The sequence below is a fragment of the Tachyglossus aculeatus genome, unplaced genomic scaffold, assembly GCF_015852505.1.
Source record: "Tachyglossus aculeatus isolate mTacAcu1 unplaced genomic scaffold, mTacAcu1.pri SUPER_34, whole genome shotgun sequence".
NCBI classification, from domain to species: Eukaryota; Metazoa; Chordata; class Mammalia; order Monotremata; family Tachyglossidae; genus Tachyglossus; species Tachyglossus aculeatus.
The window spans coordinates 3,176,855-3,192,894 of record NW_024044839.1 but is presented as its reverse complement, the minus strand read 5'-3'; the positions used below and the strand labels follow the sequence as shown (position 1 = coordinate 3,192,894).

Here is a 16,040-nt window from a genome sequence, read left to right as displayed (position 1 = left end):
GGCGAGAGGTCGGCAGCATGATGGACGAGACGGAGGTACAGTGAGAAGGGCGGCATTAGAGGAACCAACTTTGCGGGCTGGGTTGGAGTAAGAGAGTAGTGAGGTGAGGTCATCATCATCATCCTCATCAATCATATTTATTGAGCACTTACTGTGTGCAGGGCACTGTACTAAGCGCTTGGGAAGTCCAAGTTGGCAACATATAGAGACAGTCCCTACCCAACAGTGGGCTCACAGTCTAAAAGAGGTCTAAAAGAGAGTCTAAAAGAGGTAGGAGGGGGCGAGGGAATTGAAGGCTATAAAGCCAATGGTGACGAGTTTTTGTTTGGCACAGAGGTGGATGGGCAACCACTGGAATTTCTTGAGGAGCGGGGAAAAATGGTCTGAACATTTTTGAGGGAAAGCGATCCGGGCAGCGGAGTGGAGTAGGGATTGGAGTGGGGAGAGATAGGAGGCAGGGAGGCCAGCAAGGAGGCTGATACAGTACTCAAGGCGGGATAGGATAAATGCCTGCATTAACGTGGTAGCAGTTGGGATGGAGAGGAAGGGGTGGAATGCTCATAAAACGCGGGTCCCTTGGGCACCCCCACGTGCCCACCCGCCCCGTCCGGGTCCCAACCAGGAGACATCGGCATCCGCTGCTGTCAATTAAACTTTCCAAACCCAACGCCCCTCTGCAAAAATCAAAGGAAAAGCACATTTCAGGGAGACTGAGCCCTCATTATCTCCCTCGTAAAACTCCTAATTAGTTCGGAAAAGCATCCTGGAGGGGCTACCTTGTCTCTCCCATCAATCCGTCTCCTTCTCCTGGTAGCCGTAAATAGCGGGTCGGGGTGGGGAGGGGAAGGGGGGAGGAGGGGCCCGCGGCCCGGGAGGGGGATAAACGCCTGGCGGAAAAAGCCGGAGCCAGGGGCCGCGGGAGAGAGGATGCCCTCAGCTCCCCCTTCCCCAACCTCGCCCCTCTGCCCAACAATGGGCTCACGAGCCCCTGGCCCATTAAATGCAGGAACGCTACCCGGACTGGAAAATGCAGAATTTCAGCTTCAGAGGGCTCTGGGGCAGAAGAGCGGTGGGACAGACGGGCGGCGGGACAGATGGACACCAGGACAGACAAGTTGTGGGACGGACAAGTCGTGGGACAGTCGGACCCTGGGAAAGACGGATCCTGGACAGACAGACCTCAGGGCAGACATGTCCCGGGACGGATGGACTCCAGGACAGACAGGCCGCAGGCCAGATGGACTCCGGGAGAGAGGGGCCGCGGAAAAGAGGCGGCGCAGGAAACGGTAACGTCCTCTGGGGTCCGAACGGCCAGGCGGGCCGACAGAATCAGCCCCGTTCCAGAGTCTCCGGGAAAGGAGTTGCTGCCCGGACTATCTTTGTCCAGAAATGCTCGGGGCTTACTACTCTCCTCCTCAATAATTTCCAGTGGCTCCCAATCAATCTGCGCATCAGGCAGAAACTCCTCACCCTGGGCTTCAAGGCTGTCCATCCCCTCGCCCCCTCCTACCTCACCTCCCTTCTGTCCTTCTCCAGCCTAGCCCGCACCCTCTGCTCCTCCGCCGCTAATCTCCTCACCGTACCTCGTTCTCGCCTGTCCCGCCATCGACCCCCGGCCCACGTCATCCCCCGGGGCCTGGAATGCCCTCCCTCTGCCCATCCGCCAAGCAAGCTCTCTTCCTCCCTTCAAGGCCCTACTGAGAGCTCACCTCCGCAGGAGGCCTTCCCACACTCAGCCCCTTCCTTCCTCTCCCCCTCGTCCCCCTCTCCATCCCCCCATCTTACCTCCTTCCCTTCCCCACAGCACCTGTATATATGTTTGTACATATTGATTACTCTATTTATTTATTTGACTTGTACATATCTATTCTATTTATTTTATTTTGTTAGTATGTTTGGTTTTGTTCTCCGTCTCCCCCTTTTAGACTGTGAGCCCACTGTTGGGTAGGGACTGTCTCTATGTGTTGCCAACTTGGACTTCCCAAGCGCTTAGTCCAGTGCTCTGCACACAGTAAGCGCTCAATAAATACGATTGAATGAATGAATTCAATTGTATTTATTGAGCGCTTACTGTGTGCAGAGCACTGGACTAAGCGCTTGGGACGTACAAGTTGGCAACTCAGGATTTTACACACAAAGGAACTGGGGCCTGGAGAAGTGAAGTGACTTGTCCAAGGTCACCCAGCAGCCATGCGGCGGAGCTGGGATGAGAACCCAGGTCCTTCTGACTCCAAAGTCCAGGCTCTATCCATTAGGGAACACTTCCTCCCATGGTTTTTCCAGAACAAGCTCTTGCACCCCATTCCAACATCCAATCTGTCACCAGAAGCAAAGTCGAGTTAGACCCTGCCGCTTAGAGACGGCAAGTCACTTAACTTCTCTGGGCCTCAGTTCCCTCATCTGGAAAATGGGGGTTGACTGTGAGCCCCCCGTGGGACAACCTGATCACCTCGTATCCCCCCAGCGCTTAGAACAGTGCTTTGCACATAGTAAGCGCTTAATAAATGCCATCATCATCATCATCACGTATTCTGTTTCCCAAACGTCCTTCCACTCGCAGCTTTTCCAGGGTGACTTTAGCATAGCCCGATGGATCCTCTCCCTCTTTTCATTAAAATGGAAAAGAAAGAAAATTCTTGAAGGAGCCCACGGTCAAAGCATTCATCATTCTAATTTAAAATATTTTCACCCTGCTGATTTCTGATGTTCTCTAATTTACACAGATAGAATAATATTTGAAAATAATTAAGATTAGCTTAGGCTTAATTATGCTGCATTGCAGGGTCAAAGTGTGGTAATTAATGTTCATCCAGAGGTAATTAATTTCTAAAGGCTTTGGCGTCTAGAATTCTTTTTTTCCCCTAAGCATCGGGGCTTCGTTTTTGTCCGTCTTTGCCCCCTTGCTGAAATAATTGGTGTTTTATCCCAAACGACTCCACCCCTATTTAGAGTTTTGAGACTCTACAATGAAAATGACACAAAGAGGGCTGTTCTGCTTTGCTTTTCCCAAACCCTAATTTATTTTGCCGTTTCTTTTCCCTGCAGATCCTCAGCCCCTTGTTGGCAAGGGCTGAGTCGACCAACTCTGTTGTCCTCTCCCAAGCACTTAGTACAGACCCTCTCTGGGCCTCAGTCTCCGCGTCAACAAAATGGGGATGAAAAACTTGATCCCTCTTGGATCGGGGCCGGTGCAGGACGGGACGGGGCTCCAACCCAGTCATTCTGCATCCATTAGGAGCTCAATAAATACGTATTTATTGAGTGTTTACTCTGTGCTAAGCGCTTGGGAGAGCACAACAGAGAAGCAGCATGGCTTGGGAGTCAGAGGACGTGGGTTCCAAACCCTGCTCCCCCATTTGCCTTGGGCAAGCCACTTTACTTCTCTGTGCCTCAGTGACCTCATCTGTAAAATGGCGATTAAGACTGTGAGCCCCACGTGGGACAACCTGATTATCTACCCCGGCGCTTAGAACAGTGCTTGGCACATAGTGAGTGCTTAACAAATACAATATAATATAATACAACAAAAAATTCACATTCCCTGCCACAACGAGCTTCCAGTCTAGAGGGAGTCTCGATCCCCATTTTCCAGATGAGGCCCAGAGAAGCGAAGCAAGCTGCCCAAGGTCGCACAGCGGACAAGTGGCGGAGGTGGGATGAAAACCCATGACCTCCCGACTCCTAGGCCCGGGCCCTAACCATTAGGCTAGGCCGTTGCTATGGTTACTAAGAAGCGGACAGGACCACGGTCAAAGCCTCCTCCTTTTACCTGCACTTTCATCTCCCGATCCGTGTCCCAGATGCGGATGATCCGAACGTCTCCCGAGGTCATGAGGAGCCCGGTCTCCTGTTCCCAGTCCACCACCATGCCCGCTCCTATGAAGAAACAGACACACGGCACGTATGATTTTCTGGGACTGGGAGAGAGCACAGCCCAGTCGATCCATCAGTGGACTGTAATAATAATAATAATAACAATAATAATAATAATAATGGCATTTGTTAAGCGCTTACTATGTGCACAGCACTGTTCTAAGCGCTGGAGGGGGATACAAGGTGACCAGGTTGTCCCACAGGGGGCTCACAGTCTTCATCCCCATTTTACAGATGAGGTAACTGAGGCACGGAGAAGTGAAGTGCCTTGCCCAAGGTCACACGGCTGACAACTGGTGGAGCCGGGATTTGAACCCATGACCTCTGACTCCCAAGCCTGGGCTCTTTCCATTGAGCCACGCTGCTTCTGTACATATTCATTTCATTTTGTTAATATGTTTTGTTCTGTTCTCTGTCTCCCCCTTCTAGACTGTGAGTCCCGCTGTTGGGTAGGGACCGTCCCTATATGTTGCCAACTTGGACTTCCCAAGCGCTTAGTACAGTGCTCTGCACACAGTAAGCGCTCAATAAATACGACTGAGTGAATGAATGAATGAGGAACGGTTCTTTCAGACTGTGAGCCCACTTTTAGACTGTGAGCCCACTGTTGGGTAGGGACTGTCTCTATATGTTGCCAATTTGTACTTCCCAAGCGCTTAGTACAGTGCTCTGCACATAGTAAGCGCTCAATAAATATGATTGATGATGATGATGAACAAACCTCTTCAGAGGAGCCCTGTCCCAGGAATGCAAAGTGACCCTCACAGGGTAGGGGGGAGACCATCGATCCCACGAGTCACTGACGCCTGCTGAGGTATCACGTCAGGTGCCTGTACAACACAGCGCTTAGTACAGTACTCTGCACACAGTAAGCACTCAAAAACAGTAGGTCTTCCTGGTGTTGGGGGCGGCAGCTGGGTGTATATCTGTAATTTTATTTACTTGTATTGACGTCTGTTAATTGGTATTGATGTCTGTCCCCCCCCGCAGACTGAGCGGACAGGGACTGTCACTCTGTACTGTTGTACCGTACTCTTCCAAGCGCTTAGTACAGTGCCCTGAACACAGTAAGCGCTTAACATGACTGAATGAACGAATGAATTCCAGCCCACCTGCTTTGCTCCTGGAATGGCCTAAAATAGCTGCCTGCTGAGCCAGTCTTTTAGACTGTAAAAGTAAAAGCCACAGTCTTTTCGACTGTGAGCCCACTGTTGGGTAGGGACTGTCTCTATATGTTGCCAATTTGGACTTCCCAAGCGCTTAGTACAGTGCTCTGCACATAGTAAGCGCTCAATAAATACGATTGATGATGATGATGCTGACCTCTTCCAAGAGGCCGCGGCCTGGGCCGTTCGGGTCCGACCGCGGCCCAGATGGGCGGGATAATTATCAGCTTGATCATTTTGGTAATGGCATTCATTAAGCGCTTACTATGTGCCTGGCACTGTACCAAGCGTGGGGGGAGATACAAGGTTGGACACAGTCCCTGTCCGAAAATGAGAATCGTAAGCTCCTTTTCCAGATGAGGGAACTGAGGCCCAGAGAATAATAATAATAATAATAATCGTGGTGTTAAGCGCTTACTAGATGCCAGGCACTGTTTTATCATCATCATCATCAATCGTATTTATTGAGCGCTTACTATGTGCAGAGCACTGTACTAAGCGCTTGGGAAGTACAAATTGGCAACATATAGAGACAGTCCCTACCCAACAGTGGGCTCACAGTCTAAAAGGGGGAGAGTTTTAAGCACTAGGGTGGCTAGGGTGAGCCCACAAAGGGCTCACGGTCTCAATCCCCATTTCCCAGAGAATAATAATAATGATCGTGGTATTGATTAAGCGCTTACTAAGTGCCAGGCACTGTTTTAAGCACTAGGGTGGCTAGGGTGAGCCCACAAAGGGCTCTCGGTCTCAATCCCCATTTCCCAGAGAATAATAATAATGATCGTGGTATTGATTAAGTGCTTACTAGGTGCCAGGCACTGTTTTAAGCACTAGGGCGGCTAGGGTGAGCCCACAAAGGGCTCACGGTCTCAATCCCCATTTTCCAGATGAGGGAACCGAGGCCCGAGTTCACCCGGCGGACAAGTGGATTAGAACCCAGGTCTTCTGACTCCCGGGCCCAAGCTCGGTCCACCAGGCCGTGCCGCGATAGTGTTCCAAGCCCCAGTTAAATAATCCAGCCTGCTCACCAAACAGGGAAGAGCGTGGGTTTTCGCGTTTTACAGTGAGTAAGACGGAGGAGGAAGGTTTTCCTCAGGTTTAATTTGACCGGGCCGTTTTACCCCTGGCTTTGAGGTGGCCTAGAAGGAGCTTAAACGGTCCGCTTTGAAGCGAGAGCTAGACGCCAATTAACTACGGCTCTCAGGGCCGGGAGACTGTCTGACGCCCCCACGTTTGCGACATTCCCGGAGGGACTTAATCTTGCCTGTGGAGCACAAAACTACTTGTCAGGAAACCTGCGACTCATCTTCTTTTATACCGACTGTCCTCTCCCAGGAGCTCAGTACAGCGCTCTAAGCACCATATGCGCTCAATCCATACCACCGACTGATTCTCCTGAGGTTTTCCTTCTCCTACAGAGAAGAATCTGTAGGAGGGGAAGCAGCATGGCTCCGTGGAAATAGCACAGGCTTTGGAGTCAGAGGTCACGGGTTCGAATCCCCGCTCCCCCAACTGTCCGCTGTGTGACTCTGGGCAAGCCACTTAACTTCTCTGTGCCTCACTTCCCTCGTCTGTAAAATGGGGATGAAGACTGTGAGCCCTCCGTGGGACAACCTGATCACCTGGTAACCTCCCCAGCGCTTAGAACAGTGCTCTGCACACAGTAAGCGCTCAATAAATATGATTGACGATGATGATGATGATGAAGAATCACCATCTTGGCACTTGATTCCGATCCGCTAAAGACTGAGATACGATTTGAGACTGGGATCGTGTCTACGAACTCTACTGGCCTCTTCTAAGCGTTTAGTACAATGCTCTACCCATAGTAGACCGTCAGCTCTCCGAGGGCAGGGATCACGTCTAACTCTATTGGACTCTCCCAAGCATGTAGCTCAAGCCTCTGCCTAAATATACGATCGATTTAGTCTTTGATCAGAGATACAGGCTAAAGTCTCCCTCAGTTACATTGTATTCTCCAAAGCGCTTAGTACAGGAGAAGCAGCGTGGCTCAGTGGAAAGAGCACGGACTTTGGAGTCAGAGGTCATGGGTTCAAATCCCGGCTCTGCCACTTGTCAGCTGTGTGACTGTAGGCAAGTCACTTCACTTCTCTGGGCCTCAGTTACCTCATCTGTAAAATGGGGATTAAGACTGTGAGCTCCCCGTGGGACAACCTGATTACCCTGTAACCTCCCCAGCACTTAGAACAGTGCTTTGCACATAGTAAGCGCTTAATAAATGCCATTAAAAAAAAAAAAGAGCCTGGGCTTTGGAGTCAGAGATCATGGGTTCAAATCCCAGCTCTGCCACTTGTCAGCTGTGTGACTGTAGGCGAGTCACTTCACTTCTCTGTGCCTCAGTTACCTCATCTGTAAACGGGTATTAAAACTGTGAGCCCCCCGTGGGATTACCTTGTAACCTCCCCAGCACTTAGAACAGTGTGTTGCACCTAGTAAGCGCTTAATACCATCACCATCATTATTATTATTATTACAGTGCTCCGTACACAGTAAGTGCTCGTTATATACCACAGACTGACATGCTGAGAGGCCCTTGGGGTGAGAAAGACGGCAGTCCCCAAGAGGAATGCAGTTCAAATGGGGAGGGGAGGGCAGGCCACATGAGGGGCGAGAAAAATAATACCAATTCTTTTGTCATATTTATTAAGCGTTTACCGCATGCCAAACACTGTACTCAGCACTGGGATAGATAGAAGATAATGAGGTTGGATATAGTCCCTGACTGACGTGGGCTCGCAACCTTGATAATAATAATAATAATGGCATTTATTAAGCGCTTACTATGTGCAACGCACTGTTCTAAGCGCTGGGGAGTCCACAAGGTGGTCAGGTTGTCCCACAGGGGGCTCACAGTCTTAATCCCCATTTTATAGATGAGGGAACTGAGGCACAGAGAAGTGAAGGGACTTGCCCAAAGTCACACAGCTGACAACTGGCGGAGTCGGGAATCGATCCCCACTGTAGAGATGAGGTCACGGAAGCCCGGAGGACTGCGGTTACTTGCTCAGGGTCACCCAGCAGGTGAGTGGATTAGAACCCAGTTCCTCCGGCTTCCACGGGAGCTTGTGGCTTTATTCGCCGCCACGCTGCTTCTCACTTTCCCCAGAGCTGCTGACACCCCTGCCGGGCTTGTGAACTTGGATTCCTCTTTGAAGTTTTTCTCTCATTTACCTCCTACGGTCAATCTGGCCTTTCAGATTGATTGACTTTTCCACCACTGCTTCATGAATCTACCCCCTCCTCAATCTCTGCCTCTCCCACTGGGTTGTAAGCCTTTCCTTTACCGCTTTTGGCCTCATCCCCAAGAGTCTTATATCCAGTCATCATCAATTGTATTTATTGAGCGCTTACAGTGTGCACAGCACTGTACTAAGCGCTTGGGAAGTCGGCAACAAGCTTTAGCCCCAACCTGGCCTTGACTGGACCTCTGCTGGGCCAAGGGTGGCGGTTGACCAGAGCTCCGGGTTCGGCCAGGGTAGGACAAGGGACAGAGGCACAGTAAATGATAACGATAAATGGGGTCCGTACGTGCTTATTACATACCAAGCACTGTGCTATACGTTGAGAGAGGTACAATCCCATATACTAATAACAATGGTATTTGTTAAGCACTTACTATGTGCCAGACTCTGTACTACGCGTGGGGGTGGATACAAGCAAATCGGGTTGGACCCAGTCCCTAGTCCACGTGGGGCTCAGTTTCGAGCCCCATTTGATAGACGAGGCCCATCATCATCATCAATCGTATTTATTGAGTGCTTACTGTGTGCAGAGCACTGTACTAAGCGCTTAGCACTGGCCCAGAGAAGTGAGGTGACTTGCCCAAGATCAAACTGCAGATAAGAGGCGGAGCTGGGATCCAACAGAGACCCCGTCCCACATGGGTCTAAGAGGGAGGGAATAAAGGTGTCTAATCCCCAATTTACATATGGGGAAAACGAGGGACAGGGTGGTGAAGCGACTCCGTCCGAAGTCACACGGCAAGCGAGTGGCGGGGCTGGGATTAGAACCCAGGGCTCCCGATCCCCGGTACTTTCCTCTTCCCACAGGGCTATGCTGCTTCTCTCACTGGGGGAACCTCTTCCTCAAAACGCTCCGAACGTCGAAAGCAAAAACCACTTATCTCTTCCAATTTTCACCCGCCCACCCTCTAATCTCAGAGGGCAGGGACCGAGGCTACCAACTCTGGGGTCTTGTACTCTCCCAAGCGCCTACTCCAGTGCTCTGCACACAATAAGCACTCCTGCACAAGTGGTTAAATCACCAGCCCGAGTGCCTGGTGACCTGGGTTCTCATCCCGTCTCTGCCGCTAAGCCCTGGGGTAGATCCAAGCTGATCAGGTTGGGCAGAGTCCCTGTCCCGCATGGGGCTCACGGTCTTAACCCCCGTTTTACAGATGAGGCAACTGAGCCCCAGAGAAGCGAAGTGACTCGCCCAAGGTCACCCAGCAGACGTGCGGCGGAGCTGGGATGAGAACCCAGGTTCTTTTGACTCCCGGGCCTGGGGTCTATCCATTGAGCCACGCAGTGGGAAGGGGGTCCCTGGGAATCCCAGTCTCTGACAGGTTCAAGGCGTGGACCCCTCCGCCCCAGACCGAATGAGGAGGGCGAGGGCGGCAGACGGGCCCGGCTTCATCCCGCCATTCCCGAGATCTCCACGTCGGCCGCCCACGCCCACCTGGCTTTGTGGACGGTGTCGATTCCTGAGATCGGGAAAGCAGAGGAGGCTGGCTGTTAGTTTTTTTTTTTCCCTTGAATTAAATCCACACGGTCATCAATACACTTCATTTTCTCTCTCAAGTGCTGTCACTAACTCCCCGCCCGCTGGGGAAAAGTGAGAGTTTTAGGGCTGCTTAAATTTTCCACCTGCCAGTTCTGACGGCCCCGGTCCTTTAATTATTGATGATGATGATAATGGCATTTATTAAGTGCTTGCTATGTGCAAAGCACTGTTCTAAGCGCTGGGGGAGGTTACAAGGTGATCAGGTTGTCCCACGGGGGGCTCACGGTCTTCACCCCCATTTTCCAGATGAGGTAACTGAGGCCCAGAGAAGTGACTTGCCCAAAGTCACACAGCTGACAATTGGCGGAGCCAGGATTTGAACCCATGACCTCCGACTCCAAAGCCCGGGCTCTTTCCACTGAGCCACGCTGCTTCTCCAACATATATTATCTCCAATAATATTGCCTCGGCGGAGATGAGGAACCAGGCTGGGGCCTGGGAACCGCGGAGAGAATTATTTTGAAGGCGGGAGAGAGTTCATCCCCTCCCCGAGCGACAGAGACCACCCTCCCCAAGTCCCGTCACCCTCCACCGCCTCCGCCGATAGAAGGAAACAACAGTCCTGGAGTCTGGAGAGGGCATTAACCTACATCCCGGGACACCGCGATGAGCTGTTCCGCCCAGAGGAGAGGCGGGCTGAGTCGTGGGAGGGATGACAACGCTCCGAGTTGCCACTTCCCGGAAGCCCTGGGGTGATAAAGCACGCGGCTCGGATACTCAAGCTGCTGCATTGTAAGGGCGGCTTTCTGGATTTCTACTTCTCCGGCCCACCCGGCATTCGGGTAGGCCCGGGGATGCCAACCGGGGGTCTCGGCGGGTGGCGGGGAGACCAACGCAGAGGGGACTGCCTGGCTGCCAACCGACAAACCCGCCCCTTCCTCTTTGGACGATGGAAGGCGTCTCGGCTTTAATTTCTCAGACGTCGTTGTGGGTGGCGTTGCCCTGCTGGGCACCAGTTGGCCAAGAAGACTTACGAATGAGAGACGTGCTCTCTCTCTCTTTTTGGGCATCTGCTAAGCGCTTACACCTTTGTAAGCGCCGGGGTAGATACAAGTGACTTAGGTGGGACACAGTCTCTGTCCGGCACGGGGCTCGCAGTCTAACTAGGTACCCCCATTCTACAGTTGAGGAAACTGAGGTCCCGAGAAGGGAAGAGACTTGCCCAACGACACCGAGCAGACAAGTGGCGGAGCCAGGATTAGACCTTCAGTGGTAGTAGTTGGTAATTTGGTATTTGTTAAGCACTTACTATGTGCAAAGCACTGTTCTAAGCACTGGGGAGGTTACAAGGTGATCAGGTTGTCCCACCGGGGGCTCACAGTCTTCGTCCCCATTTTACAGATGAGGGAACTGAGGCCCAGAGAAGTTAAGTGACTTGCCCAAAGTCACACAGCTGACAAGTGGCGGAGCCGGGATTTGAACCCATGACCTCTGACTCCCAAACCCGGGCTCTTTTCACTATGTGCCAGGCACTGTATTAGGCGCAGGCGTAGATAGATACAAGCTAATCAGGATGGACACAGTCATTGTCCAGGGGGTTAATGGCCTTAAACCCCATTTTACCGATGAGGTCACTGAACCACACAGGGCTGGGATCAGAACCCAGGTCCTTCTTGTTTTGCACAGGGACAATGCCTATCAACTCGGCTGTAGTGTCCTCTCCCAAGCTCTTAGTAGACTACCCTGCCCCCAGTAAGCACTTAATAAATACCACTGATTGATAATAGCATTTATTGAGCAATCAATCAACCAATTGTATTTATTGAGTGCTTACTGTGTGCAGAGCACTGTACTAAGCGCTTGGGAAGTACAAGTTGGCAACATAACATCAGAGCACCCACTCTAATGGCAGAGACAGGCATTCAATTCAATCTAATCATATTGATTGAGCGCTTACTGTGTGGAAAGCACGGTACTGAGCACTTGGGAAAGAACAATACAGCAAAACAGGCATAGAAATATTTACCACCTGTTATCCCAGTCCTATTACTTTAGGCCTCCCCGGCTAATCATTTTTTTAAAAATGGTCATTGTTAAGCACTATATGCCAGGCGCTATACTGAGCGCTGGGGTACACACAAGCCAGTCCATGTCTCACAGTTTACAGACGAGGTAACTGAGGCCCAGAGAAGTGAAATGAATCGCTCTCCCAGCGGGTCTGAATCCAATCCACCCAACACGCGTTCGTTCTTAATCTCTTCGTCGTGCTTAACCTGCATTGAGAGCCCCTGCCCACCCCCAAATTCGGTATCTGGAGTCCTCATGGCTTCTGGATCTTTGAGCCAGAAGCCGACCGAGAAGAGCCCAGATGGGCCTGGTTGAACTGCATTTGGGATTTGGCCCGGAAAACCCCACTGGAGTCGTGACTTGTTTACTGAACTGGTGCTTTTTCTCAGGGAGGATAGGAATCCAGACCCTCGGCTCGAGTGGAGGCCCAATTGATTACCCGCTCGGGTGAATGGGGCCTGGATTTTGTTTTCCCTATCCTCCGAGGGGAGCAGGGGGGACAGGAAGGGGGCAGGGAGGAGGAATGACCCCCAAGATGAGGGAAGTCAGGTGACTTCCAAAGGCTACCAGCTCGGCATTCAGCAAAGGAGGAGAAAAGCCACAAGGTGAAAACAGAATTCCTTCCCAGATAACCGCCTTCTGAGTCGCTGCTATTTGCTTCCTCAATCGATCAATCGTATTTATTGAGCGCTTACTCTGTGCAGAGCACTGCACTAAACGCTTGGGAGAGGACAATACAACAGTTGATAGAAGCATTCCCTGACCGAAAAGAGCTTTCAGTTCTCCAGTGCCAACCATAGGTCTCTCCTGATATTTGAATATTTTGAGGATAATTTTAGAGCACAGATTATCCATACCTACTCTTTAAAAAAAAAAAAAAGGTATTTATTAAGCGCTTCCTATGTGCCGGGCACTGTACTAAGCGCCGGGGTGGATACAAGCTAATCTGGTTGGACACAGCCCATGTTCCACACGGGGCTCACAGGTTCAATCCCCATTTTACAGATGAGGTTACTGAGGAACTGAGAAGCGAAGTGACCTGCCCAGGGTCACCCAGCAGACAGGGAGAGGAACTGGGATGAGAATCCTGGACTTTCTGATTCCCAGGGCCTGGCTCTACCCACTAGGCCTCGCTGTTTCTCAATCCTCTTTTGTACTCTACGCTCCCAAGCGTTTAGTCTGGTGCTCCGTCCGTGGAAAACGTTTAATAAACCCCCAACGATAGACAGGGGCTTGTATTGATGCTCAAACCCATCAGAGCCAAGAGCGGATCCCCCAGATCTGCCTCCACATGACGCAGGTGAGGAAGGGGAGGGGAAAAAGAAGCAGAACACTCCACCGTGCCCACCCCCGCCAAACCAAAAGATGAGAGAAAGACTGAAAATAAAATAAAACAAAATAAAATAAATGCAGAAGGGGCCAGTCTTCTGGCCTCCCCCAGACCGCTGGATGGTGTAGGAAGAGGAAAGAAAGCACTCACCTCCCTGCTTACTTCGGTCAAGATAGATTGAGACCTTTCGGGCCAGACCTGTGAGGAGACAGGGATTACGGGATTGATGCTAAGGATCAATCGGTCAGCCAAAGCAAAATAAATGAAAGTTAAATTAAAGTTTAAATGAAAAGAAAAAAAAAAAGATCAGAAAAAGCAACGGAAAAAGAGAGGAAAAGGAAGCGAGGGTATCAGGCCCCCGCAGGGAAAGGGAGAGGTCTTCGCTGGGCCGGGCGGCCGGAGAACCTGAAGGCTCGATGAGTGGGAAAAACCCGGTTACCGTGCTCTTGAGCTTATCCTGCTAGGTGGGTTGGCATGTTTCTTTCTCATGGGGGTTTCCCCAGGTGATTCGGGTCTGGGTGGTTTAGTTCCCAGGGACGAGGGGAGTTTCATCTTGTTGGATGTGGTGGTGTGGGGGAACGATACAACGAAACTGTCTGTCACAAGAGGCTGCGCGGGCCTTGGAGCGGAAGCGGTGCGGGGCGTGCGGCGGCCTAGGCCTCGCTTGCCGACGCTCGGTGGAACCGAATCTTCGTGGGGGAATTTAGGCCAGACGTGGGGAAGGTCCTCGGGAAACCGGCCCGAAGCAGGCTATCTGAGGGAAGCGTTGCGTTTTCTAAGGTCCCGGCGGGATGCCCTGCCTGTCAGAGGTGCGGACAGAGGCGGGGTCGCCACAGTCCTGCAGATAGGGGTGGGGTGGCCAAAGCCCACTGTTGGGTAGGGACCGTCTCTATATGTTGCCAACTTGTCCTTCCCAAGCGCTTAGTACAGTGCTCTGCACACAGGAAGCGCTCAATAAATACGACTGAATAAATGAATGAACACAGGTGGGGTCCTTACAGGCCTGCTGACACAAGGGGGGTCACCGCAGGCCTGATGGGTGGAGGGCAAAAAGCATCTCGTTTCTTTTTTTTTGGAATTTAGAGCAACAGCGGAAAACAGCATCGGGTGCAAAACGGCTAAAGGGAGGGGGAAGGACGGCTTAATCGGGGAAGCCTCGTGGAAAGAGATGGGATTTTAATAAAGCTTGGGAGGTAGAGAGAGTGGAGGTCTGCCGTATGTGGCCAGAGGGAGGATGTGGGCAAGGGGTTGGCGGCGAGATAAGCGAGATTGGGTACAGTGAGTAAGTTGGCCAGTAGACTGAAAGCTCCTTGCGGGCAGGGAGTGCGAGTTTTGGTTTCGTTGCGTTCTGCCCAAACGTTTAGTGCAGTGCTCCGAACACACCAGGCGCTCAATCAATACGACCGATGGGCAGATTGATTGGTACCCAACGTCTGTGGAGAGAGTGGATCCCGGTGGAAAGAGCCCGGGAGTTGGGGGACCTGGGTTCGAATCCCAGCTCCGCCCCGTGTCTGCTGGGTGACCATGGGCAAGCCACTTCACTTCCCTGGGCCTCAGGTTCCTCGTCCACAAAAGGGGGATTCGATTCTGCTCCCTCCCAGTGAAAGGGTAAACCCCGCCAACACAAACACGGGATAGGGACGGCATCGGCTCCAACGTCTAGTACAGTGCTTGGCACACAGTAAGCGCTCAACGAGTACCGTAATAATTATTACTACGCGGCCCTCAGAAGGGCCGGAGGCTCGTGCTCGCCATCACCAGAGTCGGGGAATCCAGCAACTTCAGCGCAACTGAATGATCATTCGAAACAGAGCAGCTCTAGAAAGAGGAGATCTTCAAAGAGACCCCAGCAAGAGGAGTCTAGATAAGTCACCCGCTCGGAGAAACCTTCCAGAAACCAAGGGAGAGAGGTCTGAGGGAGGAATTTTTTTCTCTCTAAAATCAGCAGCAGCCAGTAACTCCTAGGATCCACCTGGGTTGGCCAGGGTACGGGTGAGACGCGCCGGCTGTAGCAATAGCGCTCAAACCACAGGTCCGTGCGTTGGACAGGAAACCAGCCGGAAAACCAGAGGCGACCGGAAAAATGGGGCCACCCGTCTTCCCCAATCCCCACCGGTCAGGTGGGGTCCCTACAGGTCTTCTGACAGGACGGGGGGTCACCACAGGCCTACTGACAAAGGTGGGGTCCCCACGGGCCTGCTGAAGGAAGCGGGGTCGCCACACGTTGGGAATTGTGGGAAAGAAATGTGTCGGTTTACTGTTTTATCGTCCTCTCCCGAGAGCTTAATACAGTGCTCTACACACAGTAGGCGTTCAATAAATACATCTGAATAAATGATCCAATGAACTTGCCCACCGTTGGGTAGGGACCGTCTCTATATGTTGCCAACTTGGACTTCCCAAGGGCTTAGTACAGTGCTCCGCACACAGTAAGCGCTCAATAAATACGACAATGAATGAATGAACTTCCGGAAGTATTCTGAAGCTGGGGTGAGCCACTTCGCTCGCAACTGGGCCTGGTACTGGGCTAGCTCGGCTCCCAAGTGGCCTCCTGGGTTACTTCTTGCCCTGGCCGTTAGCCTAGTGACTGGCCCCGGCCACTTTTTAACCACCTCAAAGTGCGGGACGCCTCCCCCGGGGCCCGCTGGCCAACGGTGGGCCGCCTGAAGCCAGAGCGATCCGTGCCCAGCTGGTGAGACGCAAAGCCGCGCGGAGGGAGAGGGGCTGAAGGGAGAGACGGGAGGGTAAACCGAGTCGGGCCCCCCCAAGCTCAGGCCTGCCGACTGCTCCGTGAACTCCGACCCTCCGGGGTCTCGGAAGGGGATGGCACGACAATCTCCGTTTTGGCAGCTTGGGCGCCC

The 16,040-nt window shown here is 52.1% G+C and overlaps 1 protein-coding gene across 3 annotated transcripts in view; it reads right to left on the bottom strand.

Moving 5' to 3' along the window:
• RPTOR (regulatory associated protein of MTOR complex 1) overlaps nucleotides 1-16,040 on the bottom strand; it is a 241,393-nt gene that overhangs the window by 11,487 nt on the left and 213,866 nt on the right. For 2 of the 3 annotated variants that reach the window (XM_038741988.1, XM_038741990.1), the window contains 2 exons: nucleotides 13,330-13,377; nucleotides 3,770-3,876 (listed from right to left, as the gene is read on the bottom strand). In XM_038741988.1, the coding sequence (XP_038597916.1) occupies nucleotides 3,770-3,876; nucleotides 13,330-13,377 (155 nt within the window). The remainder of the gene's footprint in view (nucleotides 1-3,769; nucleotides 3,877-13,329; nucleotides 13,378-16,040) is intronic. The other variant, XM_038741989.1, reaches the window with a different exon arrangement.